This window comes from Prionailurus bengalensis, chromosome A3, assembly GCF_016509475.1.
Source record: "Prionailurus bengalensis isolate Pbe53 chromosome A3, Fcat_Pben_1.1_paternal_pri, whole genome shotgun sequence".
Taxonomy (NCBI): Eukaryota; Metazoa; Chordata; class Mammalia; order Carnivora; family Felidae; genus Prionailurus; species Prionailurus bengalensis.
This window is the reverse complement of record NC_057354.1, coordinates 51,775,426-51,803,031: the sequence shown is the minus strand read 5'-3', so window position 1 is coordinate 51,803,031 and position 27,606 is coordinate 51,775,426. Positions and strand designations below refer to the sequence as shown.

The 27,606-nt window shown below is 36.0% G+C and overlaps 1 protein-coding gene across 4 annotated transcripts in view; it reads left to right on the top strand.

Annotated features, from left to right (window-relative positions):
• CCDC138 (coiled-coil domain containing 138) overlaps window positions 1-27,606 on the top strand; it is a 139,048-nt gene that overhangs the window by 66,034 nt on the left and 45,408 nt on the right. For all 4 annotated transcript variants that reach the window (XM_043553176.1, XM_043604768.1, XM_043553175.1 and 1 more), the window contains one exon: window positions 7,506-7,698. In XM_043553176.1, the coding sequence (XP_043409111.1) occupies window positions 7,506-7,698 (193 nt within the window). The remainder of the gene's footprint in view (window positions 1-7,505; window positions 7,699-27,606) is intronic.

Below are 27,606 nucleotides of genomic sequence, written 5' to 3'. Positions count from 1 at the left end.
TGTTACTATTTTTTATTTTCACCATTCTGGTAGTATTGTTTTCTCATTGGAGTTTTCATTTGCATCTCTCCAGTGGCTAAACGTATCTTCTCATGTGTTTGCTTTCCAAATGTGTGTCCTCTTCAGTATGTTATTGTCTTTTGCCCATTCTCTAATTGGATTATTTGTCTTCTGTTGTTTTGAGACTTGTTTACATACTTTAGGTACTAGTCCTTTGTTGGATATGTCATTTGTAAATACTATTTTTCTTTTTTTGTAGCTTGTATTTTCATCCAACCAAGGTCTTTTGCAGAGCTTTAAATTTTGATGATTTCCAGTGAACTGGTTTTTGCTTTTGTGGATGTTGCTTTTGGGGTCAAGTGTAAGGATTTTTTGCCTAACCCTAAATTGTGTTCTCCTGGTTTTTTTCTTAAAATTTTCTAAGTTTGCATTTTCTACATTTAAGTCGGTGTACAGTTTGAGTTAATTTTGTATGAGGTGTGAGACTTAGATCAAGGTTACATTTTTGCCTGTAAATGTCCAGTTGCTCTAGCACCTTTTACTGAAAAGGCTTTCCTTCCTCTGCACCTTTGTCAGTTGGGAATAATTATGCGGGCTTCTTTCTTGATTCTCTGTTATGTCCATGTATCTGTATGTCTGTTCCTTCGCCAGTTCCATACTGTTGATTACTATAATTTTAAAATATGTTTTGAGAAAAAAAAAAAAGAGAGAGGGAGAGAGCCAAAACATGAGTCTCTTAAAGACTGAGAATAAACTGAGGGTTGATGGGGGGTGGGAGGGAGGGGAAAATGGGTGTTGGGCATTGAGGAAGGCACCTGTTAGGATGAGCACTGGGTGTTGTATGGAAACCAATTTGACAATAAATTTCAGGAAAAGAAAAAAATAAAATATGTTTTGAAGTTGAGTAGGTTGATTTTTTTCCCCATTTTCCTGTTTTTCTTTTATTTAATTAAAAAAAATTTTTTTAATGTTTGGTTATTTTTGAGAGAGAGAGAGAGAGAGAGAGAGAGAGTGAGCATGAGCAGTGGAGGGGCAGAGAGAGAGAGAGGGAGACACAGAATCAGAAGCAGGCTCCAGGCCTCGAGCTGTTAGCACAGAGCCTGATATGGGGCTCAAACTCACAAACTGCGAGATCATGACCTGAGCTGAAATTGGACACTAAATGGACTGAGCCACCCAGGTGCCCCCTCATTTTCCTGTTTTTCAAAAATGTTTATAAATAGTTCCTTTGCCTTTACTTATACATTTTAGAATAATCTTCACTATCTACAAAATATCTTGCTGAGGTTTTGATACAAATTGCATTAGCCTGTATACAAATTTAAGAAAAATTGGCGTCTTTACAGTGTTGGGTGTTCCAGTTCAGAAACATGATTTCTCCATTTTTTTAGAAAGTTGATTTCTTTCATCCATGTTATGTAGTTTTAAGCATAGAATTCCTGTCCATTATTTGTTAGATTTTCAGCTGCATATTTAGTGTTTTTGAGTGGTTAAAGTTGGTATTTTTAAAATTTTGTTTTCCCTGTTGTTCATTCTGTATCCTATGACCATAATCTTATTAGTTTTAGGAGTTTTCTTGAAGATTCTTTGGGATTTTGTATATAGTCATGCATCTATGAATAAGAAAGTTTTCTTGTTTTCCTTTTTTGACTATATGCTTTCAATTTTTGTCTTTCATAAGCTACAATATCTAGGACTATGGTGAATATGAATGATAATGGAAGTCATTGGCTTGTTCTTGATCTTAGGGGAAAATAGTCCTTTCGCTATTAATATTAGCTATAGTTTTATAGATGCTTTTTGTCAAGTTTAGTTCCCCTCTATTACTATTTTTCTGAGTTTTTATAATCATGAATGAGTGTGAAAATGTTTTTTAAATGGATTTTTGTATTTACTGATAGGATCATGTGATTTTTTTTCTTTAACCTGATAATGTGGCTTTCAAATGGCTTTCAAATACTGAGCTAGTCATGTGTTCCTAAAATAAACCCCACTTGGCCATGTTGTATAGTTCTTTTTATATTTGCTGAATTGTTTCCTGATATTTTGTTAAAGAGTTTCCTATCTATATTCATTAGGGGTATTGATTTACAGTTTTCTTTTATACTGTCTTTGTCTGGTTTTGTATCAGGGTCATACTATGTTCATAAAATTTATTGGGAATTGTACCATCCTCTTACTTTTCTAAAAGAAATTAGATAGAATTAGTGTTCATTTTTATTCAGACATCTGGTAGAATTCTTCTATGAAACTCAGCCTGAATATGTCTTTTTTTGGGAGATTCAAGTTCCTTAATAGTTATAAGGATATTCTAATAGGTGATTCATATAAGTGATTTATAGAAGTGTGTGCTTTTCAAGGAATTGAATGACCCATTTTGTCTAAGCTGTTAAATATATATGTGTAAAATTTTTTGTAATATTCTCTTACCCTTTTGATGTTCTCAGTGTTAGTAGTGATGCCCTCTCTTTCGTTCCTGGTATTGATACTGTGTCACTTTTTTTTGGCTTTCTTGACAGAAATTTGTTTGTTTTATTGATTTTTTTTCCCCAAAGGATTATCTCTTTGTTTCATAGTTTTCATTTTTATTTCATCTTTATTATTTCCTATCTTCTGTTTGCTTTGGATTTATTTTGTTCTTTTTTAGGTTACTGAGGTAAAAACTCAGATTATTGATTTGGGACTTCCTTTTTTTTTCTAACATAGTGATATTTTTAGTCCTGTTTTTCTTTCAGCACTGCTTTAACTATATCCCACAAATTTTGATATGTTCCATTTTCATTTACTTTCAATTTAATGTATTTTTAAAAGTTCCCTTCAAACATTCTCTTGACCCATGATTTATTTAGAAGTTTGTCATAGATCTCGCTTTTACCTTTCTGTTTTTTTGGGTTTGGTTGTATTGTTGATGTTGTTTGGCTGAAGATATGTAGTCTGCTGTTGTTGTGTGGAGTGTTCTATAAATGTGGATTTGATTCTACTGGTTGATGGTATTTTAGAATTAGTTTAGGTCCTTGTTAATATTCTGTCCAGTTGTATCAAGTGTTCATTGAAGTCTTCAGCTATAATTGTGAATTTATATATTTGTCCTATTTGGTATTATCATTTTTTTGCCTCATATATTTTGCAACTCTGTTGCTTTGCACATATAAATTTAAGCTTGTTCTGTCTTTTTAGTGGATTGACTCTTTTTTCATTATGTAATGTCTCTCTCTGTACCTGGTAATTAACCTTGCTCTGAGATCTATTTTCTGATATTAATATGACCAACCACTCTGCTTTCTTCAGATTTATAATGTCCTTTTCTATTTTTTAATTTTGACCTACTTGTAATGTTATATTTGAAATGAGTTTTTTATAGATAGCATATAGCTAGATTTTCTTTTTACTCAACTTTATCAAGTTCTGTGTTCTAATTGGTATATTTAGGCCATTTATATTTAATGTAGTTATTGATATGTTAGGGTTTAAGTTTGTTGACTTTATTTTGTGTTTACTGTTTGTTTTCATTTCTCTTTTTCATTTCTCTGGGTTTTTCCCCCTGCTTTCCTATGGGTTACTTGAACATTTTTTAAAACTCCATTTTAGTTCATTTATAGAATTTTGAGTATTTCTCTTTTTATAGCTTTTTTATTAGTTTTTCTAGGTAGCACATTGTATATAAATAATTTACCATAGTCTACTGGTGTTTTCATTTTGTCAGTTTGACTAAAATAGAGAAACCTTGCCTTTTCGTCCCTTAATTAACCCCCTCTATGATACTACTGTGCTAATATTTCTTCTACATACATTTAGAATCACATTAGACAGTGTTACTATTTTTGCTTCTACTGTCAAACATAAAACTCAGAATTTGCCCATATTTTTTGCTTACTGTGTTCTTCTTCTTTCCAGATATTATAGGGTTCCTTCTTTTATTATTTCATTTCACCATTGAGAACTTCTTTCAGGCAGTCTTTTAGAAGAGGTCTGCTGTTAACAAATTGTTTTAGTTTTACTTCATCTTAGAATGTCCTAGTTTCCTCTTCATTCCTGAAGGATATTTTCACTGGGCATGGGGTTTTGAGATGATAGTTATTTTCTTATAATACTTGAAAAATGTTGTGCTAATTTCTTTTAGTCAATTTTCATGGCTTTACAATAAGAAATCCATTGTTACTTGAATTGTTTTCTTCATATATGTTACTTTCTCTGTTACTGCTCTCAAAATTTCTTTTTCTTTAGTTTTCACAAATTGGCTATGATGTATCTTGGATTTGATTAATTTGGCTTGATTACTTTGGATTTATCCTTTCTGGGGTTTGGTCACTTTCTTCAGTGTCTAGATTTTTTTTTTGCCCCTAAATGTGGGAAGTTTTCAGCCATTATTTCTTCAAATATTTTTTCAGTCCCCCCTGATTTTTTTTTTCTTTTCAGGATTCTGATTGACATGATGGTTAAATATTTTGTTTTAGTTCCTCAGTTCCTTGAATTTCTGTTTATTTTTCCCTCCAGTTTTTTTTTTTTTATGTTGTTCAGATTGGGTAAATTCAGTTGTTTTATTTTCCAGTTAACCAATTATTTCCTTGTGTTCTCCATTCAGCTGTTTAACCTATTGGTTTTTTATTTTGGTTAATGTATTTTCAGTTATAAAATTTCCATTTGGTTCTTTATATTTTCTCTGGTAAGGATTTCTATTTCTTTGATAAGTTTTCTATTTTTCTTTTTTTTAAATGCATAATTACTAATTTTATCACGGCTGCTTTAAAATGTCAGATAATTTTTAAAAAAAATTTTTAATGTTTATTTTTTTGAGAGCGAGACTGAGCACGAGCAGGGGAGGGGTAGAGAGAGGGAGACACAAAATCTGAAGCAGGCTCCAAGGTTTGAGCTGTTAGCATAGAGCCCAACTCTGGGTTTGAACTCATGAACTGTGAGATCATGACCTGAGCCAAAGTTGGACATTTAGCCAACTGAGCCACCCAACTGCCCCTGTTTGTCAGATAATTCTAACATCTTTGTGCTATTGGTATTGCCAGTTACTGATTTTCATTCCGTTTAAGATCTTCCTGGTTCTTCGTGTAATTAGTGATTTTTTTTATTGAAAACTGGACATTTTGGTATTATAAAACTTTGGATCTCTGTTTATCTGGCTTTGACACTGCTCCTGCAGAGAGGAAATACAGGGTGGCTCTTCTTTATTGCCAACTTAAGTAGGAGTTCTGATTCCCCATTAGGCCTTCACTGAGATACCTCCCTAACTGGGAGGGATGGGAGTGCCTCATTACTACCCCTCACATGGCTTTCCTGGACCCTTTGTTACTGCCTGGTTTTAGGCTTTCCTGGAAAGTGTAGGCTGTCCTTGAAATTTTGTTCATCTAGGTGGATATTGGACCACAGATTTTTCTGTGGTGTTTGGCTGAATTGTGGTTTTGTCTAAAGGTTTCTTGTCTTGCAAAGCTGCTCTTTTCTTAGCCCTTTGGCTAGAGAGAGCAGGCTTATGTTGGGGCTTTTTTGTCTGCAGTTTCCAGGTTGCCAGCTCTTTCAGCTGCAAGTCTGGGAAATATGAGGCATCAAGAAACTTCTAGAATTTCTAATATTTTCATCTATTTTTATACCAAGGTTTTAAAACATATATGTATTATCTTTTCCTAATGATATTAAAAGCTTATTTAAAATTGTTTTTCATTTGACTGCAATTGACACACAGTCTTATATTAGTTTTGGGTATACAACATAGTGATTCAACTTTTATATACGTTATTCTATGCTCTACAACAAATATTAGCTACCTACTCTCACCATATAATACTATTACAGTATCCTTGACTATATTCCAGTGCTGTGCTTTTTATTCCTAGGACTTATTCCTTCCATAACTGGAAGTTTATATCTCCCACTTCCTTTACCCATTTTGTCCTTCCCTCCAGCAACCATCAATTTGTTCTCTGTATTTGAAGGTTGATTCTTTTTGTTTGTTTGTTTGTTTGTTGATTCTACATTATGAATGAAATCAGATGGTATTTGTGTTTCTCAGTATTATTTCACTTAGCATAATATTCTCTAGGTCTATCCATGTTGTCACAAATGGCAAAATCTCATCTGTTTTTATGACTGCATAATATTCCTGTGTGTGTGTGTGTGTGTGTGTGTGTGTGTGTGTGTGTATGCCACATTTTTTTGTCCAGTTGTCTGTTGATGGACACTTAGGTTGCTTCCATATCTTGGCTATTATAAATAATGCTGCAATAAACAGAGGAGTGCACATACCTTTTTGAGTTAATGTTTTTGTTTTCTTTGGGTAAATGACTGATAGCAGAATTGCTGGATCATACGGTATTTCTATTTTTAATTTTTTGAAAAACGTCCCTACTATTTTCCACTGTAGCTATACCAGTTTACATTCCTATCCACAGTGTATGAGGGTTCCTTTTCTTGATTTAGAATTTACTGACCATATATTTAAATAAATTAGATTGCATCTGTTACGCCATTCACCACCCAATCATTGTGTTTTTTGATACCCATAAAACCTCCATATACCTCTTTAATTTTAATATGTAGAAATTCTAAACAAATACTTGTTACCCATATTTAAGTTATCTCAAAGTGTGGGTATGTACCCTCATCTGCAGCAGTGTGAAATGGTTTTCCTTTATTTGGTTCTTAATATATATGTCGAATATCATAAAAGCTTATGTTATTTTAGAAATATTTTTATGCCAGTGTGTGTGTTTTGCCCATTGTCTTTAGTTTATTCACCATGAGAATCATCCATGATTGTAACCATGTATTTTATTCTGCAATTGTTAAAAAAGTTATCAAAATCACTGTGATGATTATAATCATACTGAGTTGTAAAGCAGTGAGGCCCTAGATGATCACTTTATAAGCTAACACTGTAAGATACACACCCGATAAGCTATTTATCAGTAATGTTGGAGGAGTGAAGAACCTATAGTTGTCTACCTCTCTGCTCAATTGATTTCTCTGTGCCAGAAACATATCATATTATATTCTTAAATATTTTCAAATTCTCAGTTTTCCTATTTTTTTTCATAGAAAAGTACCATTTCCAATTTCTTAATTCTTGTAGACTGCTTATTTCTATTTTCGAATGTTTATTTATTTTGAGAGAGAGAGTGCATGTGTGTGTGAGTGGGAGGATAGGCAGAGAGAAAGGGAAAGAAAGAATCCCAAGCAGGCACTGCACTGGCAGCACGGAGCCTGATGCGTGGAGCTCTATCTCACAAATTGTGAGATCACGACCTGAACCAAAATCAAGAGTTGGATGCTCAACTGACTGAGCCACCAGGTGCCCCAAACTGCTCATTCTTTTAGAAAAGTAATCAGAAATAATTTTTAAAAGTTGATTGTAAAATTACTACTTTTTAATTTTGTATATTTCTAATCCATTTTTTAATTAGAAAAAATTTGACTTTTTCTAGTTTCTATATTTGATTGTAGTATTTGAAATATATTATGGATATAGACAAATATACTAAGATAATACATATTTTTAACAGCATTCAACTATGACATCAACATTGAGGAGACTGGGTGAAGACATATTCAAAGGAGTAGTAACTAAGGGAATTCAGGATAATTCTTTAGACCATTCAGTGGAGAATAAACCAAAGACAGCTGCTTTCTTTAAGAGCTCCAATTTACCATTGAGATTTTTATCAACTTTAATTGTTCTCAAAACAGTCACTCAAGGTAAGCTTTCAAATGTGCTTATGGTATAATTTTTCATAAACAAGTAGAAGAGAATACTATATAATGAAGCAACTCTTACATAGTCAAATATGTTTTCCATTTTTAGAATGAGATTTTATAATGGTGGCACATTATAGTAAGCTTCTATTTGCTAAATTTGAGAAAATGGATTAGTCACTTGGATTGTTGCCCCCTCCCAGAAGACTTTGTTGATTCTCTTAGATCATGTTCCCATGATAATATTATTGTATTCACCATAAAGTATTGAAATTCCTAATATGTTATTTTTTACTGGAGCATGTGTTGGCAGACTATAGCCTCGTGATCAGATCTGGCCCCACCACCTGTTGTGTAAATAAAGTTTTATTTAAACACATGCATGCTCACTTTTTACCCGTTGTCTATGACTGTTTTTGTCTTATAACAACAGAGGTGAGTAGTTGACAACAGAGACTATATGGCCCCCTAGATGCATATATTATTATGTGGCCCTCTACAGCAAAATTTTGTCAGTCCCTACACTAGTTTGTAAGTTGACTGAAGAAAAATTGCCTTGTTTACTACTGTATCCCCCTGCAACTAGCATAGTGCTTGATATATAATAGTGAATAGGAAATTAATGGATTAAAAATAATGTTTCAATCAAAGTTGACCATTTTATATATAGTTTTGATATATACCTGTAAGGAGTTATGTTTTTGGGTTACTAAACAGGTGATTTCTTGTTAAAGTAAGCCATACCAATATAGTCAGACATTAAGTATGCATCCTTTTATCTTTCCTATTTGTTAAATTAAGTAACTCAGTGTAGGGTTTTTTTTCAGTGGGAAATGGCAATAACTTAATTTTACTACTATATCTGAAAGTGTGTATGATTTAGTTACACCTGATTATGGACTTTTACAACAACAACAATATGAAACTATAACTATCTTCTTAATTATTTTTTCCTTATGTTTATGATTCTCATAGTTAAACACATTGGCAACGGTTTGAAAGGTCATTTATGAGAAGGGTGTATTAGCCCAAAATAAAGTTCACCACATACCAACATACATTACAACATCATTTGATAAAATGATCACTGATAAAACTAATGCAATAGAGATAAAACAAGAGAGAATGGGTACTCTCTGTCACCATCTGTGGAATTCAATATTGGACATGCTGACAGTCTTCAACGATCCATTAAAAAAAAAGGAAAGAAATGAATATTGGAAAGGAATACAGAAAACTATTAATAGTCTTAAACTATTAATAAAAAACTATTAAATTTGTGGATACTCTCTGTAAATCAAGGCCATCCAATAAGACTAGCTAAGAAATATATTGAATATAATGTGCTATGATCTGAATATTTGTGTCCCCTAGAAATTCATGTGGTGAAATACTAACCCCCAGAGTTGATGCTGTTAATAGTTGGGGTCTTTAAGAGGTGCTTATTAGATCATGAGGGTAGAGCCCTTGTGAATGGAATTAGTGCCCTTATAAAAGATACTCCATGGAGATCTCTCTCTTTAGCCCCTTACATCATGTTGAGGACACAGTGAGAAAGAAGTTGTAGGCTGTGAACCAGGGAGAGGGTCTTCACCAGAAAGTGATCATACTGGCAACTTTGTCTTGTATTTCTCCACCTCCAGAACTGTAAGCAATAAAATATCTGTTATATATAAGCTACACAGTCTGTGGTATTTGCTATAGCAGCCTGATAGAATTTGTTTCAGAAAATCAAAGAAAATTCACAAAGTCTATTGACTTTCAATAACTATCATTACCATCTATGACTATCTATGGCTATAGTATGACTACTATGAATATCACTAACAAATAGCAATAATATATTTTTTAAAAAGACTTATTAATATAAACAAAACAAAAAGTGTAAAATATGGATATGTCTAGTACGGTGTCTGTAAACTTAACCCTTTGTGAAATATAATAGGGCATAAAGATATGGTAAATAATGGATGAATGAACAGGGTAATAAAGATTATAGGTGAAGTTAAATGACATAAATAAGGGACTTTTATTCTTCCTTATAAATATTTTAAAAACTATAAGATACTCCAAGTGATGTAGTGTAATAATACCAATGAGAATTCAACTATAGTTTAAGTTGAGAAAGTGGTAGGAAAGGTGAAAAAACACTTGAAATGAATGTGATCATTTAAAACAAGTAAAACAGCAACATGGGTCATGGCTTGCCTGAGAAGATTTTAAAGCAACCTTGATAGAGTCCAGGAAGAAGGCAGACTAGAAAGATCCTGAGCTTACCTCATCTTGGGGACACGGCAAAGCTGCAACTACAAATAGAGCAATTCTTTCTGCAAATGGCCTGAAGACTAGGGAGAACAGCTATTCCACAGCTAAAGACACAAGGAAAAAGTCACATCAAGAAGGGTAGGAGGGACAGAGACATGGTCTGTTTAAGAACCAAATACATGCTGTGGTGGTCAAGAATCAGGAAGGACATCACAGGTGCAGAGACCTCTCTAGGAGTGAGGGGTTCGAGCCCTACATTGGGCACCCCACCCTAAGGATCTGCACTGGGAAGATGAGCCCAATAATGTCTGGCTTTGAAAAACAGTGGGTCATAACTCTAGGAGTGCTGAAGGGCTATAGGAAATGGAGACTCTGCTCTTAAAGTGCCCATGCACAGTCTCATGTAGACAAAGCACGGGGAAACAGTTTGAAAAGCACCTGGGCCATAAATGAAGGAGATTTATTGACTAATTATAGGGCATGTGCTTGGAGGGATAGGGATCTATAGGAACTTTCTCTAGGAACAAAGTGCTGGCAGGTGCCATTTTTATTGCCCTCCTCAGTCTAGCAAGGCATGATGCTGGCATGCCTTTTGACACTCCCTATCTACCTTAATGGCACTGCTTGCTCTCTACCAGTGTTCCCCTGTGAACATGCCCATCCCAAAGCACTTGCCCGAGCAGGCACATTTTTAAAGCGCCTCCTGCCCTTCTTCACACTAGTGGTTGGCCCCACCAACCAGCACACCTGCAGCAATCGACAGCTGGTCCCCTCATCCAGCTGTGCCAGGGCCAGACCCTCCCACCAGTACGTCCATAGTAGTCATGGCTGGGCATTGGTGGGCAGCTGGTTCAGTGGTCACCTCAACCCACCAGTTGGCACAGCATTTGCAGCCCAGTCACAACAGGTAGGTGCACATAGCCCACAAGGATACACTGCTTGAGGGTTGAGTTCTGGTGATCAGAGTACACTGTGATTCTGGACCCTCCAGGATGTTTTCTATGTAAAGCCATTACTTTCAAGATCAGGAGATATACTAATCTACCTAATGCATAGAAACACAGACAAAATGAGGAGACAGAGGAATATGTTCAAAATGAAAGAACAAGACAAAACCTCAGAAAAAGATCTAAACAAAATAGATAATCTACCTGATAGAGTTTAAAATAATGGTCATAAAGAGGACTCCTGAACTTGGGAGAACAAACACACTAGAGGAGTCAACAGCAGATTAGAGGATGCAGAAGAACAGGGTGTCTGGGTGGCTCTTCAATCTGGGAGACAGAGTAGTGGAAATCAGGCTGAACAGCAAAGAGAGAAAAGACCATAGAAAAGTGAGATAGGTTAAGTGACCTCTAGGACAACATTAAGCATACTAATAACTTCATTATAGGGGTCCTAAAGGAGAAGAGAGAGAAAGGGATAAAGAACTTACTTGAAAAAAATAATAGCTGAAAACTTTCCTAACCTGGGGCGGGAAATAGACATCCATTTCCAGGAAGCACAGAGAACCTCAAACAAGAGGAACCCAAAGGAATCCACACCAAGAAACGTAATAATTAAAATGTAAAAAATTAGAGGGTCGACTGGGAAGATGGAAGAGTAGGGGGACCCTAAGCTCGCCTCATCCCCTAGATACAACTGGAGAACACATCAGTGTACATAACCCAAAAAATGATTTGAAGACTGGCAGAACAAACTCCACAACTAAAGGTAGAAAAGAGGCCACATTAAAAAAGGTAGGAAGGGCAAAGACATGGTCTGGGAGCAAAGCAGACCATGGCTGTCTATGGTGGGGAGGGAGCCAGTGGTACAGAGAAGGTTGAAAACAGACTTTCACACTGAGGAGCCCACGAATGGGAAGGATGAATCCCCATTACATTTGCCTTTGAAAGCAAGAGGGGCCAAACTTCGTGACTTCTTACAACCAGTGAGACTTACCACCTATAATTTTCATTTTCATTTAGTTTAATTTAGTTTAATTTAATTTTTTGAGAGAGAGAACAAGCTGGGGAGGGGCAGAGAGAGAGAGAGAGAGAGAGAGAGAGAGAGAGAGAATGAGAATCCCAAGCAGGCTCCGCACTGTCAGCACAGAGCCCACTGAGGGGCTTGAACTCACGAACCTTGAGATAATGACCTGAGCTGAAATCAAGAGTCAGCTGCTTAACTGACTGAGTCACCCAGGTGCCCTTTAACACCTGGAATTTTAAAAATCAGCATCTCAGCTCTGGGGGAGCCTTGAGGGCATTAGGAAGTAGAGTCTACCATTAACGTGACAGCAGGACAGACAGCTGGTGTAAATAACAGCATAGAACCATCAATTTGAAAAACTCCAGGGGCAGATGGGAGGGAGAGTGATTTGCTCATCTTCAAGCATGGCTTGGAGAGACGGGGATCATGGGGAGACCTCTCCAGGAGCAAAGAAGCTGGCAGGCACATTTCCCTCCTGCATAAACAAAACAAAACAAAACAGCCATCTGCCAAAACCAGTGCAGTGCTGACACTTTTTACCTAACTCGTTACACCAAGCCTGTGGCCTCCCACTTTGGTGGACCCACTCTTCCGAGTCACACTTGCCTTAGTTTGCTGCAGTCCCTCCCCCCCAGAATACCAGTACAAACCCTGCCAAGACATCTCCTAACCTACATGTCTGAAGGACCTCAGTTCCACTGGTGGCAGGGGCAGGTCTCCTTTCTCACGCAAACCACTGCACACGTTAAAATGCTCCCCACCCCCGCTGGGGACCAAACACTGCACACAGTAGGCAAAGAGTCTCTACAGACAACTGGACTGAAGTAAAAAAACAAACAAACAAACAAACAAAAAAAACTAACACTCAACAGCAGAGCACATGCAACACACATAGGACACACTCCCTGAGTGCCAGGCCCTGGGGAACAGGGGACACAAGACACTATATCACCTCTTCTTTATAAGACTTCTATCGTCAAGAGCAAGAGAAGTAGCTGCCTTTCCTAACACAAAGAAACAGACAAAGAGACAAAATGAGGAGATAGAGAAATATGTCTCAAATGAAAGAACGGGACTAAACCACAGCAAGAGGCCTAAGTGAAATGGATGTAAGTAATATGCCTGATAGAAAATTTAAAGTAATGATCATAAAGATACTCACTGGACTTGAGAAAAAAAAGGAGGTAAAAACAAAAAAAAAATGTAGAAATTAAAAAAAAGCGTAAGACATCTTAACACAGACATAAAAATGAATCAGAGATCAAGAACACAATAATGAACAAGCACAAAGTGAAATTAAGAAAACAGTCCCATTTGCAGTTGCACCAAAACCAATAAAATATTTAGGAATAAACTTAACCAAAGAGGTGAAAGACCTGTACTCTGAAAAGATTTCAAACTTGATTACAAAACTGCTGTTATCAAAACAGACTGGTATTGGCACAAAAATAGACACACAGATCAATGGAACAGAATAGAGAGCCCAGAAATAAACCCATATTTACATAGTCAATCTGTGACAGAGGAGGCAAGAATATATAATGGTGGAAATGACAGTCTCTTCAATGAATGGTGCTTGGAAAATTGGACCAGTTTACTATATATATAAAACAAATAAATTCAGAATGGATTAAAGACTTAAATGTAAGACCTGAAATCATAAAACTAAAAGAATAAACTCCTGGATAATAGTCTGACCAATATGTTTTTGAATATGCCTCCTCAGGCAAGGGTAACAAAAGCAAAAACAAACAATTGAGACTATATCAAAACTAAAAACCTTTTGCATAGTGAAGGAAACCATTCACAGAATGAAAAGACAGCCTTCTGAACTGGAGAAGATACTTGCAAATGATCTATCTGATAAGGGATTAATATCCAAAATATATATGGGACTTAGTATAACTCAACACCAAAAAAAAAAAAAAAATCCAATTAAAAAGCAGGCTGAGAACAGGAACAGACATTTTTCCAAAGAAGACACATACATGGTCAACAGACACATGAAAAGATGTTCAGCATCAGGGAAATGCAAATCAAAACCATAGTGAGATGATATCATCTCACACCAGTCAGAATGTCTGTTATCAAAAAGACAAGTGAGGTACCTGGGTGGCTCAGTCAGTTAAGTATCCCACTGTATCTTAGCTCAGGTCTTGATCTCAGGGTTGTGAGTTCAAGCCCCACATTGGGCTCCACATTGGACATGAAACCTACTTAAAAAAAAAGACAAGACATAGTAAGTGTTGGTGAGGATGTGGAAAAAAGGCAACCCTGGTATGCTGTTGGTGGGAATGCAGATTGATGCAGTCACTATGTAAAACAGTGTGGAGGTTCCTCAAAAAATTAAAACTAGAACTACCATATGACCCAGCAATTCCACTTTGGGGCATTTACCTGAAAAAAAAAAAAAGACAGTAGTTTGAAAATATATGTGGACTCCTGTCTACTAACTGGAGCATTATTTGCAATAACCAAGATAAGGAAGCAACCTTAGTGTTCATTGATACATGAATTGATAGGAGGATGTGGTGCCCGTGCATGCACACACACCACACACACACACACACACACACACACACACACACACAGGAATATCACTCAGCCATAAAAAAAACAATGAAATCTTTATATTTTTGGTGACATGGATAGACCTAGGGGGTATTATGCTAAGTGAAACAAGTCAGAGAAAGACAAATACTACATGTTTTCACTTCTACATGGAATCTAAAAAACTAAATAAATGAATAAACGAAACAGAAACGGACTTAGAGAGAACAAATTGGTGGTTGCCAGAGAGGGATGGAGGAAACAGGTGAAGGGGACTAAGAGGTACAGACTTCTAGTTAAAAAAATAAGTCATGAGAATGTAAAGTACAGCATAGGGAATACAGTCCATAATATTTTAATAACTTTGGTGACAGATGGTATCTAAATATCATTGTGAGCATTTTGTAGTGTATTTAAATGTCAAATAACTATTTTGTACAGCTGAAACTAATGTAACATTATATGTCAACTATATTTTTGAAAAAATAAATTTTAGTTAAAACAATCATGATAGATTATAAAAAGGAGTAATTTTAACTTAAAACCTCAAAATAGGGCAATAGGAATGAAATGACACAATTAGTGAATTTGGTGACTTCCTTGTGCAAGTCACTTTTTTAAGAAAATGGAATCATAAGTGCTTTCAAAGTCACTAGAGTCTGGTGGGTAAGTAGATTATAAATATTTAATTCTGCTTCATCATATAATTTCCACATATGTTTAAATAATGTGCTCCTGTTTAAAAGAGAGATGATAAATTACTTTTGGTGGTATGATTGAGGGGATCAGGAGACGATATAGTATAAGCAGTTAGCATTTGAACTGGACTGTCAGGGGTGTGTAGGATTTCATAGGCAGAAAATAAAGAGAAAGAGCTTTCCTAAGGGAACAGTATGAGCCAGTGCTTGAAACTGTGGAAAAGCATGACATACAAGGAGACCAGTGAGTTATTTCAACAGGAAAACATTTGTTGGGGTCACAGCTGTTCTGAAATGGTGTTATATCAACCTCTTAAAACATTACTTTTGGTTTATCTTCTTTGAAAAACATACAGAGATTATACCATGTTTTTCTACATGGTTAACCATTTTTAGTTAACAGTGTGTTTACAATTCATTCATACTGGCACAATATGTGGTGAATTTTAAGCTCTGTGTGTTACTTGGTAATAAAATTTCTAGCCAGAATTCACATTATGGTATCTCTTGTCCATCCTCGTCACCTCATAACTGTCTTGTTTGTTTTTGTTATGAGTTTTGTCCAATTTCTAAGCTAATAACTTCTGAAAAGTGTGTATATTTTTAAGTATAATCTTTAGTATATAAAATGAAAGTTGAAAAATTAGACAAAACTCCCCATTAATTTATTTTAAGAAACTAAGAACTGTATAAGTTTATTATCTTTCATCTAAATGTGTGAATACACAATTTATGCTGTTTGTTTAATTTGAAAAATTATTTGTTTAGGTGTTTTTTCTGATTCTGAAATGGTTTAAAAAAATTTTTTAAAGAAATACCTGAGAAATCACTCAGAATTCACTTAGAAATGTATCTTAAAGCTGTTTTTAAGAATCCCATATGAGATTCCAGAAGTATTTGTATATAAATTGATGATTGAAAATAATCTGTTAGGTCTAATTTGGCATCAGACAAGATTTGAGAGCTGGAATCAAAATTCAAAAATCAGTTAAGTCATTACAAAACAGGCAGAATGAGTATGATTAACTGAAAATAAGTTGGGTATGTTATTAAAAATCTAATCAATAGCTCAGTCGGTTGAGCATCCAACTTCAGGTCAGGTCATGATCTCACAGCTTGTGAGTTCGAGCCCTGCATCGGGCTCTGTGCTGACAGCTCAGAGCCTGGAGCCTGCTTCAGATTCTGTATCTCCCTCTCTCTCTGCCCCTAACCCACTTGCATTCTGTCTCTGTCTCTCTCAAAAATAAACAAACTTTTTAAAAAAAGTTATATATTGCCTTATGGTGTATAAAACTTACCACCCATGATTCTCTCCTAATTTTGATTAACTGACAAAGCACATAAAGCAACAAATATGTTTTCCTAAAGTTGTAAAACTATCCCTAATTTTCCATTTGTGACAAACACATCTGGGGTTAGTTTTTGTTCAATTCACTTTTTTCTATAACAATTTATTTCTTTTTTAATAGAAGTGTTTATGACAAAATATTAAGAGCTGCTAGGTCTGTGTGGAAATACAACATGTGCGTCTTTTTTTTTATGTTTATCTTTGAGAGAGAGAGAAAGAGAGAGTGAGTACATGAGCTAGGGAGGGGCAGAGGAGGAGACAGGATCTGAAGCAGTCTCAGCGCTGACAGCAGAGAGCCCAGTGTGGGGCTTGAACCCATAACCATGAGATCATGACTTGAGCCAAAGTCAGACGCTGAGCCACCCAGGTGCCCTAACATATGCATCTTTTATACCATTTTTCTAGGTGTATAGTTCAGAATTCATTTTTTGAAATTAAAAATTATTTTTCCAGTGGAAGCTTTGAGAGACTTAAGAACTGTGCGAACTTCCATAGGAAGTAGAGTGAGAACCTAGAGAGGGCCCCAGATACTTCGATTATTACTTTAAAAGACATCTGCATGTTTTCCTAGAACATCATAGCAGTCTGTGTCATGGAAAAGCAGCTCTGTGGGTTAAATAATAGATGTGACTCAAAAAACAGAGAGTTGTGGTCTGTAGTTAAAAACCTTTGAGAAATTTGAGGATAACTAAAGTTTAATAATGCCAATACTTTAATTTCATTACCAGTGGGCTTTATGAATCACTAAAACTCAAATATACTATATGCAATATTTCCCAAACTTATTTAATCTCCAAATCCTTTCGGAAGAGTGATATATAGCACTAATTTTCTGAGAACAACTTGGGAAACACTGTCCTACAGTTTATAAAGCACCAGTGTAATGCCTTATGAAGGTTAACATTATCCTGAAGAACACTTTCAAGGAGAGAAAATTAATGTTAAGAAAAGTGAGTGGCTGAAAGGTGAAATTCATATCGGTATCCTATTCTAGAGCTGATGAACTATTTCTTTTTGATCTTGTGGTTTTTGTCTTCATTGTCTGGTGCTCTACAAGTTCAGTAGGCTGAGGGTTGAAAGGCAGCTGGTGGATCAGCAAAGCAAGCCAGGTAGAAGAACCAGAAAAGGAAAGAGATGACATGTATTAAATAAAATTAGGAGAAATGATTATTAAGTATAGAGCAAAATAAAAGATATACCTGTCTTATGGTGTGCTACAGCAAACTTTGGGAGAACTAAAAATTTACACATAGGAAAAACTTAGAATACTTGTCTTAACTCTGGTAAGAAGATTATTTGCTATTTATAAAAGAAAAGTATCCCTTACAAGATTGGTAAATTTAGTATAAAAAGTAAAGACAAAAATAGATAAATGTGTTGGTTAATATACATAATAATAAATACTTGGTACCCAAATATATATAGATCTGTAAGATACTTGGTTTCCATTGACTGGATAGTGCAAATATGTTGTTCAAAAAGATAATAATACTGGGTGTGATTAACCCTATAATGAGATTGTCTCTGAATATTATTGTTCCCATATTAGTTGTTACTAGTTTATAGAGGTTAGATAATTGTGTCACGACCACACAGCCAGTATTTGACAGTCTGGTTCAGCTCACCTCTCTCCATTTCTAGAGCCCACCCTCTTGATCCTTTGTGTGACTTCCTAAGATCAAGTGCTCCTGAGACAATCAAAGAAATAATAATACTTACATAGCACTTATTATGTTAGAGGCTAAGCACTTTACATATAGTAACTCATTTAAACCTTATAACAAGGTTATGAGATGTCAGTATTAACATCTCAATTTTATAAATGAGAAAATTGAGACATAAAGAGGGTAAGTCTGCATTCTTACTGTGCTACACTGATTCTCTGAAATAAAATATAACTGTAAGATATAACCTCTCCATTACACTCAGAAAAATAAAATGATTGAATATAATGTATTGCTGAGAAGAAATAGGTACAATTTTAGTCATTGCCAGCTAAAAGTATACTGGTAAAATGCATGTATATTTGACTTTAATAATACAGTATTTCAATATGCAGCACTTCAAATTACAATACAGTAGTTCACTTGTAAGATTAATATGTAATATTTATATAAATATTACAATTTAAATATAAAATCAAAACTGTCTTGAGAAATATGGGTTTTTTAAGTTTTTATTTTTTTTATATAATTTTTTAAAGTTTATTATTTTTTAATCTTCATTCACTTTTGAGAGAGAGAGAGAGAGAGAAACACAGAGCATGAGCAGGGGAGGGGCAGAGAGAGAGGGAGACACAGAATCTGAAGCAGGCTACAGTCTCTGAGCTGTCAGTACAGAGCCCGATGTGGGGCTTAAACTCATGAACCACAAGATCATGACCTGAGCTGGAGTCGGATGCTTAACCAACTGAGCCACCCAAGTGCCCGTTAAGTTAATTTTTGGGAGAGAGCACAAGCTGGGGAGGGACAGATAGAGAGGGAGACAGAATCTGAAGCAGGCTATAGGGTCTGAGCTGTCAGCACAGAGCCTGATGCAGGACTCAAACCCACCAACCGGAAGACCATGACCTGAGCTGAAGTTGGATGCTTAACCAACTGAGCCACCCAGGCGCCCCTAACTTTTCATTTTAATTCCAGTTAGTTAAAATACAGTGTTCTATTAGTTTCAGGTGTACAATACAGTGATTCAACACTTCCATACATCACCCAGTGCTCAAAAGACAAGTGCACTCCTTAATCCTCATCACCTATTTCACCTATCCCCCCACCCACCTCCTGTTTGGTAACCATCAGTTTGTTCTCTATAGTTAAGAGTCGAAACAGGTACAATTTTGATTGTATTGTAACTTAACCATTTCTGAAGTGCATTCTGCTTATAGGAGTCACCAAAATGTATCATAACCTTTAATAAGATTTACTGCAAGGAAATAATTCAAAAGGGAAAAAGTTCAAAGGGGTTAATGTGCTGTTTGTAATAATGATAAAGGATAAATAATTGACAAATCCACAATTAAAGTAGTGAAGGACAGGAGTTCTTGTACTGTTGTTGGCATTTTTGTAATCATTCATTTTTTTCAATTTTTTTTCCTAGCAGTAACCTTAGGAAATAGAGAGTATTGTCATTTTTACAGAAGAGCAAATGGAGGGTCAGGCACTTGTAAGGGACCCAGATCTTTTCTTGACCCTAAGTAATCAGGCCTTTAACAATATCATCATGAGGACAGTAGAATGTTGTGTGTCATTAACAGATTTAAGTATGCAGATGTGGGAATCAATGTAAAACATTTTAATTAATAAAACTTGTGGTACACATTAATTTCATCAGTATAAAGACATAAGAACTGAAAGCAGTAGTAAGAATCTTACCTGATAGTTAAGCATCCAGCTTTGGCTCAGGTCAGGATCTTCATGGTTTCAAGCCCTGCATTGGGCTCTGTGCTGACAGCTCAGAGCCTGAAGCCTGCTTTAGATTCTGGGTCTCCCTCTCTCTCCCCCTCCCCCGCTCTCACTCTGTCTCTCTCTGTTTCTCTTTCTCTCTTCTCTATATAAAAAAAGAATCTTACCTGATAGAACTATTTTAGGGACAAATTTCTGGTCTTACTAATTAAATATACTCTCTCTTCTCTTTAGTTGTGTGCATCAGAGCTAGTTCTGCTGTACTGCCCTTCTCAACACTTGGCAGATTTATATATTATGCATATTTATTATACTTATGCAGATTTATACATTTATAAACTATGTAGTTATTTATACTTTAGGCCCAAAGAAATGTAAGGCATTATTGCCATTCTCAGATAACAGGAACAGTGTAGTAGATAAGAACTTCAGTTTTGCAGTCAGATAACTAACATTTGGGTCTCAGTCCCATCACCAGCTATGTGATATTGGGCATGTCCCTTTTCTGTGTTTCACCACAATTTTTTGAAGAACAAATGAGAATTAATATGAAGGTTTAGTAAAGAGTCTGGCATATAGTAAGTGCTAGCTGCTATCATCATCATAAACATTTTTGTTTAACATCTAAGAGTTGGTTTTATTTGAGATCAGAATTGAGGTCTGTTAGACTGCATTAGATTTCTGTTGGTTCATAATAAACCACCAAATACTTAGTTGCTTACTTAAAACAACAACCAGCTTTGGTACAATTGATAACTCAAATTTCTTTAAATACTCTTAAAGTTAATTTTTTCTTGATTTTAGACAATCTTCACTATTAGGGAAATTAAAATAAGAATTTAATTTTCACTTAAGGCAACTTAAAAAATATAACCAAATAGGAGCGCCTGGGTGACTCTTCAGTTAAGTGTCCAACTTTGGCTTGGGTTATGCTCTCTCGGCTTGAGAGTTTGAGCCATGCCCCTGCTCACGCTCTGTCTTTCTCTCCTTCAAAAATAAATAAACATTAAAAAAATTTTTTTTAAATATAACCAAATACTATTCCTCTCCCCAAATTCAATAAAGGACAATTTTTTAAATTTACAAATTTGCTGCATCATGTAGCATTTAGCCTATTTAATCTCAGATGATGTATTAATTAGAAGTGAAGTCTGTGTCAAATACAGTAGGTGGCACTATGATAAAAACTTCTGTTTTTGTGAAGAATTGAGTTCAGGATTCATCTGTACTCTTCTGCCTGAGTTTTTGCTAAATAATGGTAGGTTTCTAAATAAGACAAATATGAACAGAATCTAGCAGCTTTGCTTAACCTAAATACACATTAATTTGCAGTGTTTTATTTTGTTAAATTACAAAAATTAAGTACAATAATGGCAGTGTTCCTTGAATTAAATTCTACTGAAAGGAAGAATAGAGTGTACTATAAATTGATCTAGAGGCACAGATTTTAATTTCTCAAAATTCTTTCTTATGTATTTTAATGTGTATGTATTTCAATTCTTTCATAGGTATTTCACACAGGTTATCCTCAGCTTCTTATTCTTAATAATTAGGATCTTAAATTACATCTTTAGTGTATGTAAACTGATGCAGCAAATATGAAATGTAACACATCAGCCAGAAGACAGTAAATTTTTTTAAATGTTTATCTCTGAGAGAGAGGAAAAAAAGAGAGAATAAGTGGGGGAGGGACAGAGCGAGGGGGACAGAGGATCTAAAGCGAGCTCTGAGCTGACAGCAGTGAGCTCTATGTGGGGCTTGCACTCAAAACCACCAGGTCATGATCTGAGCCAAAGTCGGATGTTCAACCAACTGAGCTACCCAGGTGCCCCGAAGACAGTAAATTTTAATGGATAGATTCTGTCATATTTTCTGTTCATATTTTCAAAGTACTCTTGAGCCTTCTTTAAACAAATCTCAGGAGAAAACTCACTAGTATTTGAACAGCACGAACAGTTTTTTTTTTCTTTCAATAGTATATTGAGTTTAGGAAACTGAAATATTCTTATACATTTAAAAGTGCAATGTAAAATTGTTGTAAGAGTACTGATTGGGTTGTTTGGTGTATTGAAGTATAACAATATAAGTATCTTACTGTCTCATTTGCATTGATTCTGGTTAATTTAGTCTCAGTTCTGGCTTTGCAAGCTTCCCAGTCATCTGTAGAACATCTTTAGGAGAGTTCCAGGGAGTCTGATCTAGTGGGTGTCATCATAATATTGGCCTTGAGAAAACTTTACTGTGTTAATGGCAGGTATATCACAAAAAAGTAAAACACCAAAGCATATTCAGTCTTCTGAAGTCTTTCAGTGGCTGTTTAATCTTTATTAAGGACAAAAATAGTCCTTTAAAAGTTTGCATAAAGTTACATTTTGAAGTAAGTAAATACATAGTGATAAAAACCACAATCTCTAGGGGCACTTGGGTGGCTCAGTCGGTTGAATGTCCGACTTCGGATCAGGTCATGATCTCACAGGTTGTGAGTTTGAGCCCTACATAGGGCTCTGTTTTAAGATTTGGAAGCATATGGTAGTTATCAGATATTGAAAATAAACATTACTTGTGGTGTTTAATATTAAACATCAGCTGTTATAATAAAAAGAAATAGATATTATTATTAATTCGGTGTTAAAATATGAAGGAAATTTACCCTATCATAGTGTAATTCCTCTTTCTTCTTCCTTTGAAGCATATGAATCCTAACAGATTCTAAAAAAAATTTTTTTTTTCAACGTTTATTTGTTTTTGGGACAGAGAGAGACAGAGCATGAACGGGGGAGGGGCAGAGAGAGAGGAAGACACAGAATCAGAAACAGGCTCCAGGCTCTGAGCCATCAGCCCAGAGCCCGACGCGGGGCTCGAACTCACAGACCACGAGATCGTGACCTGACTGAAGTCGGACGCTTAACCGACTGCGCCACCCAGGCGCCCCAACAGATTCTAAATATAGCAGCAATCTCTGGTCATTTAATTATTGTTACCCTTTTTTTTTTTTCAAATATCCATTTTCTTTATTTTTTTTTTTTGTAATTTATTGTCAAATTGGTTTCTATACAACACCCAGTGCTCATCCCAAAAGGTGCCCTCCTCAATACCTATCACCTACCCTCCCCTCCCTCCCACCCCCCATCAACCCTCAGTTTGTTCTCAGTTTTTAATAGTCTCTTATGCTTTGGCTCTCTCCCACTCTAACCTCTTTTTTTATTCCTTCCCCTCCCCCATGGGTTTCTGTTAAGTTTCTCAGGATCCACATAAGAGTGAAACCATATGGTATCTGTCTTTCTCTGTATGGCTTATTTCACTTAGCATAACACTCTCCAGTTCCATCCATGTTGCTACAAAGGGCCATATTTCATTCTTCCTCATTGCCACATAGTACTCCATTGTGTATATAAACCACAATTTCTTTATCCATTCATCAGTTGATGGACATTTAGGCTCTTTCCATAATTTGGCTATTGTTGAGAGTGCTGCTATAAACATTGGGGTACAAGTGCCCCTATGCATCAGCACTCCTGTATCCCTTGGGTAAATTCCTAGCAGTGCTACTGCTGGGTCATAGGGTAGGTCTATTTTTAATTTTTTGAGGAACGTCCACACTGTTTTCCAGAGGGGCTGCACCAGTTTGCATTCTTACCAACAGTTCAAGAGGGTTCCCGTTTCTCCACATCCTCTCCAGCATCTATAGTCTCCTGATTTGTTCATTTTGGCCACTCTGACTGGCATGAGGTGATACCTGAGTGTGGTTTTGATTTGTATTTCCCTGATGAGGAGCAACGTTGAGCATCTTTTCATGTGCCTGTTGGCCATCCAGATGTCTTCTTTAGAGAAGTGTCTATTCATGTTTTCTGCCCATTTCTTCACTGGATTATTTGTTTTTCGGGTGTGGAGTTGGGTGAGCTCTTTATAGATTTTGGATACTAGCCCTTTGTCTGATATGTCATTTGCAAATATCTTTTCCCATTCCGTTGGTTGCCTTTTAGTTTTGTTGGTTGTTTCCTTTGCTGTGCAGAAGCTTTTTATCTTCATGAGGTCCCAGTAGTTCATTTTTGCTTTTAATTCCCTTGCCTTTGGAGATGTGTCAAATAAGAGATTGCTACGGCTGAGGTCAGAGAGGTTTTTCCTGCTTTCTCCTCTAGGGTTTTGATGGTTTCCTGTCTCACATTCAGGTCCTTTATCCATTTTGAGTTTACTTTTGTGAATGCTGTGAGAAAGTGGTCTAGTTTCAATCTTCTGCATGTTGCTGTCCAGGTCTCCCAGCACCATGTGTTAAAGAGACTGTCTTATTTCCATTGGATATTCTTTCCTGCTTTGTCAAAGATTAGTTGGCCATACATTTGTGGGTCTAGTTCTGGGGTTTGTATTCTATTCCATTGGTCTATGTGTCTGTTTTTGTGCCAATACCATGCTGTCTTGATGATGACAGCTTTGTAGTAGAGGCTAAAGTCTGGGATTGTGATGCCTCCTGCTTTGGTCTTCTTCAAAATTACTTTGGCTATTCGGGGTCATTTGTGGTTCCATATGAATTTTAGGATTGCTTATTCTAGTTTCGAGAAGAATGCTGGTGCAATTTTGATTGGGATTGCATTGAATGTGTAGATAGCTCTGGGTAGTATTGACATTTTGACAATATTTATTCTTCCAATCCATGAGCACGGAATGTTTTTCCATTTCTTTATATCTTCTTCAATTTCCTTCATAAGCTTTCTATAGTTTTCAGCATACAGATCTTTTACATCTTTGGTTAGATTTATCCCTAGGTATTTTATGCTTCTTGGTGCAATTGTGAATGGGATCAGTTTCTTTATTTGTCTTTCTGTTGCTTCATTGTTAGTTTATAAGAATGCAACTGATTTCTGTACATTGATTTTGTATCCTGCAACTTTGCTGAATTCCTGTATCAGTTCTAGCAGACTTTTGGTGGAGTCTGTCGGATTTTCCATGTATAATATCATGTCATCTGCAAAAAGTGAAAGCTTGACTTCACCTTTGCCAATTTTGATGCCTTTGATTTCCTTTTGTTGTGTGATTGCGTATGCTAGGACTTCCAACACTATGTTAAACAACAGCAGTGAGAGTGGACATCCCTGTTGTGTTCCTGATCTCAGGGAAAAAGCTCTGAGTTTTTCCCCATTGAGGATGATGTTAGCTGTGGGCTATTCATAAATGGCTTTTATGATCTTTGAGTATGTTCCTTCTATCCCGACTTTCTCAAGGGTTTTTATTAAGAAAGGGTGCTGAATTTTGTCAAAGGCCTTTTCTGCATCGATTGACAGGATCATATGGTTCTTATCTTTTCTTTTATTAATGTGATGTATCACGTTGATTGATTTGTGACTGTTGAACCAGCCCTGCATCCCAGGAATGAATCCCACTTGATCATGGTGAATAATTCTTTTTATATGCTGTTGAATTCGATTTGCTAGTATCTTATTGAGAATTTTTGCATCCATATTCATCAGGGATATTGGCCTGTGTTCTCTTTTTTTTTACTGGGTCTCTGTCTGGTTTAGGAATCAAAGTAATACTGGCTTCATAGAATGAGTCTGGAAGTTTTTCTTCCCTTTCTATTTTCTAGAATAGCTTGAGAAGGATAGGTATTATCTCTGCTTTAAACGTCTGGTAGAACTCCCCTGGGAAGCCATCTGGTCCTGGACTCTTATTTGTTGGGAGATTTTTGATAACCGATTCAATTTCTTGGCCGGTTATGGGTCTGTTCAAGCTTTCTCTTTCCTCCTGATTGAGTTTTGGAAGTGTGTGGGTGTTTAGGAATTTGTCCATTTCTTCCAGGTTGTCTAGTTTGTTGGCATATAATTTTTCAGAGTATTCCTTGATAATTGCTTGTATCTCTGAGGGATTGGTTGTAATAATTTCATTTTCTTTCATGATTTTATCTATTTGGGCCATCTCCCTTTTCTTTTTGAGAAGCCTGGCTAGAGGTTTATCAATTTTGTTTATTTTTTCAAAAAAACCAACTCTTGGTTTCATTGATCTGCTCTACAGTTTTTTTAGATTCTATATTGTTTATTTCTGCTCTGATCTTTATTATTTCTCTTCTTCTGCTGGGTTTAGGCTGTCTTTGCTGTTCTGCTTCTATTTCCTTTAGGTGTGCTGTTAGATTTTGTATTTGGGATTTTTCTTGTTTCTTGAGATAGGCCTGGATTGCAATGTATTTTCCTTTCAGGACTGCCTTTGCTGCATCCCAAAGCGTTTGGATTGTTGTATTTTCGTTTTCGTTTGTTTCCATATATTTTTTAATTTCTTCTCTAATTGCCTGGTTGACCCACTCATTGTTTAGTAGGGTGTTCTTTAACCTCCATGCTTTTGGAGGTTTTCCAGACTTTTTCCTGTGGTTGATTTCAAGCTTCATCGCATTGTGGTCTGAAAGTATGCATGGTATGATCTCAATTCTTGTATACTGTTTTGTGACCCTGTATGTGATCTATCTTAGAGAATGTATCATGTGCACTCGAGAAGAAAGTATATTCTGTTGTTTTGGGATGCAGAGTTCTAAATATATCTGTCAAGTCCATCTGATCCAATGTCTCATTCATGGCCCTTGTTTCTTTATTGACCGTGTGTCTAGATGATCTATCCATTGTTGTAAGTGGAGTGTTAAAGTCCCCTGCAATTACCGCATCTTATCAATAAGGTTGCTTATGTTTGTGAGTAATTGTTTTATATATTTGGGGGCTCCCGTATTTGGCGCATAGACATTTATAATTGTTAGTTCTTCTTCATGGATAGACCCTGTAATTATTGTATAATGCCCTTCTTCATCTCTTGTTACAGCCTTTAATTTAAAGTCTAGTTTGTCTGATATAAGTATGGCTACTCCAGCTTTCTTTTGACTTACAGTAGTATGATAGTTCTCCCTCCCCTCACTTTCAATCTGAAGGTGTCCTCTGGTCTAAAATGAGTCTCTTGTAGACAGCAAATAGATGGGTCTTGTTTTTCTATCCATTCTGATACCCTATGTCTTTTGGTTGGCACATTTAGTCCATTTACGTTCAGTGTTATTATAGAAAGATATGGGTTTAGAGTCATTGTGATGTCTGTATGTTTCATGCTTGTAGCAATGTCTCTGGTACTTTGTCTCACAGGATCCCCCTTAGGATCTCTTGTAGGGCTGGTTCAGTGGTGACGAATTCCTTCAGTTTTTGTTTGGGAAGACCTTTATCTCTCCTTCCATTCTGAATGACAGACTTGTGGATAAGGGATTCTCGGCTGCATATTTTTCTGTTCATCACATTAAAGATTTCCTCCCATTCCTTTCTGGCCTGCCTAGTTTCAGTAGAGAGATCGGTCACGAGTCTTATAGGTCTCCCTTTATATGTGAGGGACGTTTATCCCTAGCTGCTTTCAGAATTTTCTCTTTATCCTCTTGTTTTGCCAGTTTCACTATGATATGTCGTGCAGAAGATCGATTCAAGTTACGTCTGAAGGGAGTTCTCTGTGCCTCTTGGATTTCAATGCCTTTTTCCCTCCCCATATCAGGGAAGTTCTCAGCTATGATTTCTTCAAGTACACCTTCAGCACCTTTCCCTCTCTCTTCCTCCTCTGGAATACCAATTATGCATAGATTATATCTCTTTAGGGCATCACTTAGTTCTCTAATTCTCTCCTCATACTCCTGGATTTTTTTCTCTCTCTTTTTCTCAGCTTCCTGTTTTGCCATAAT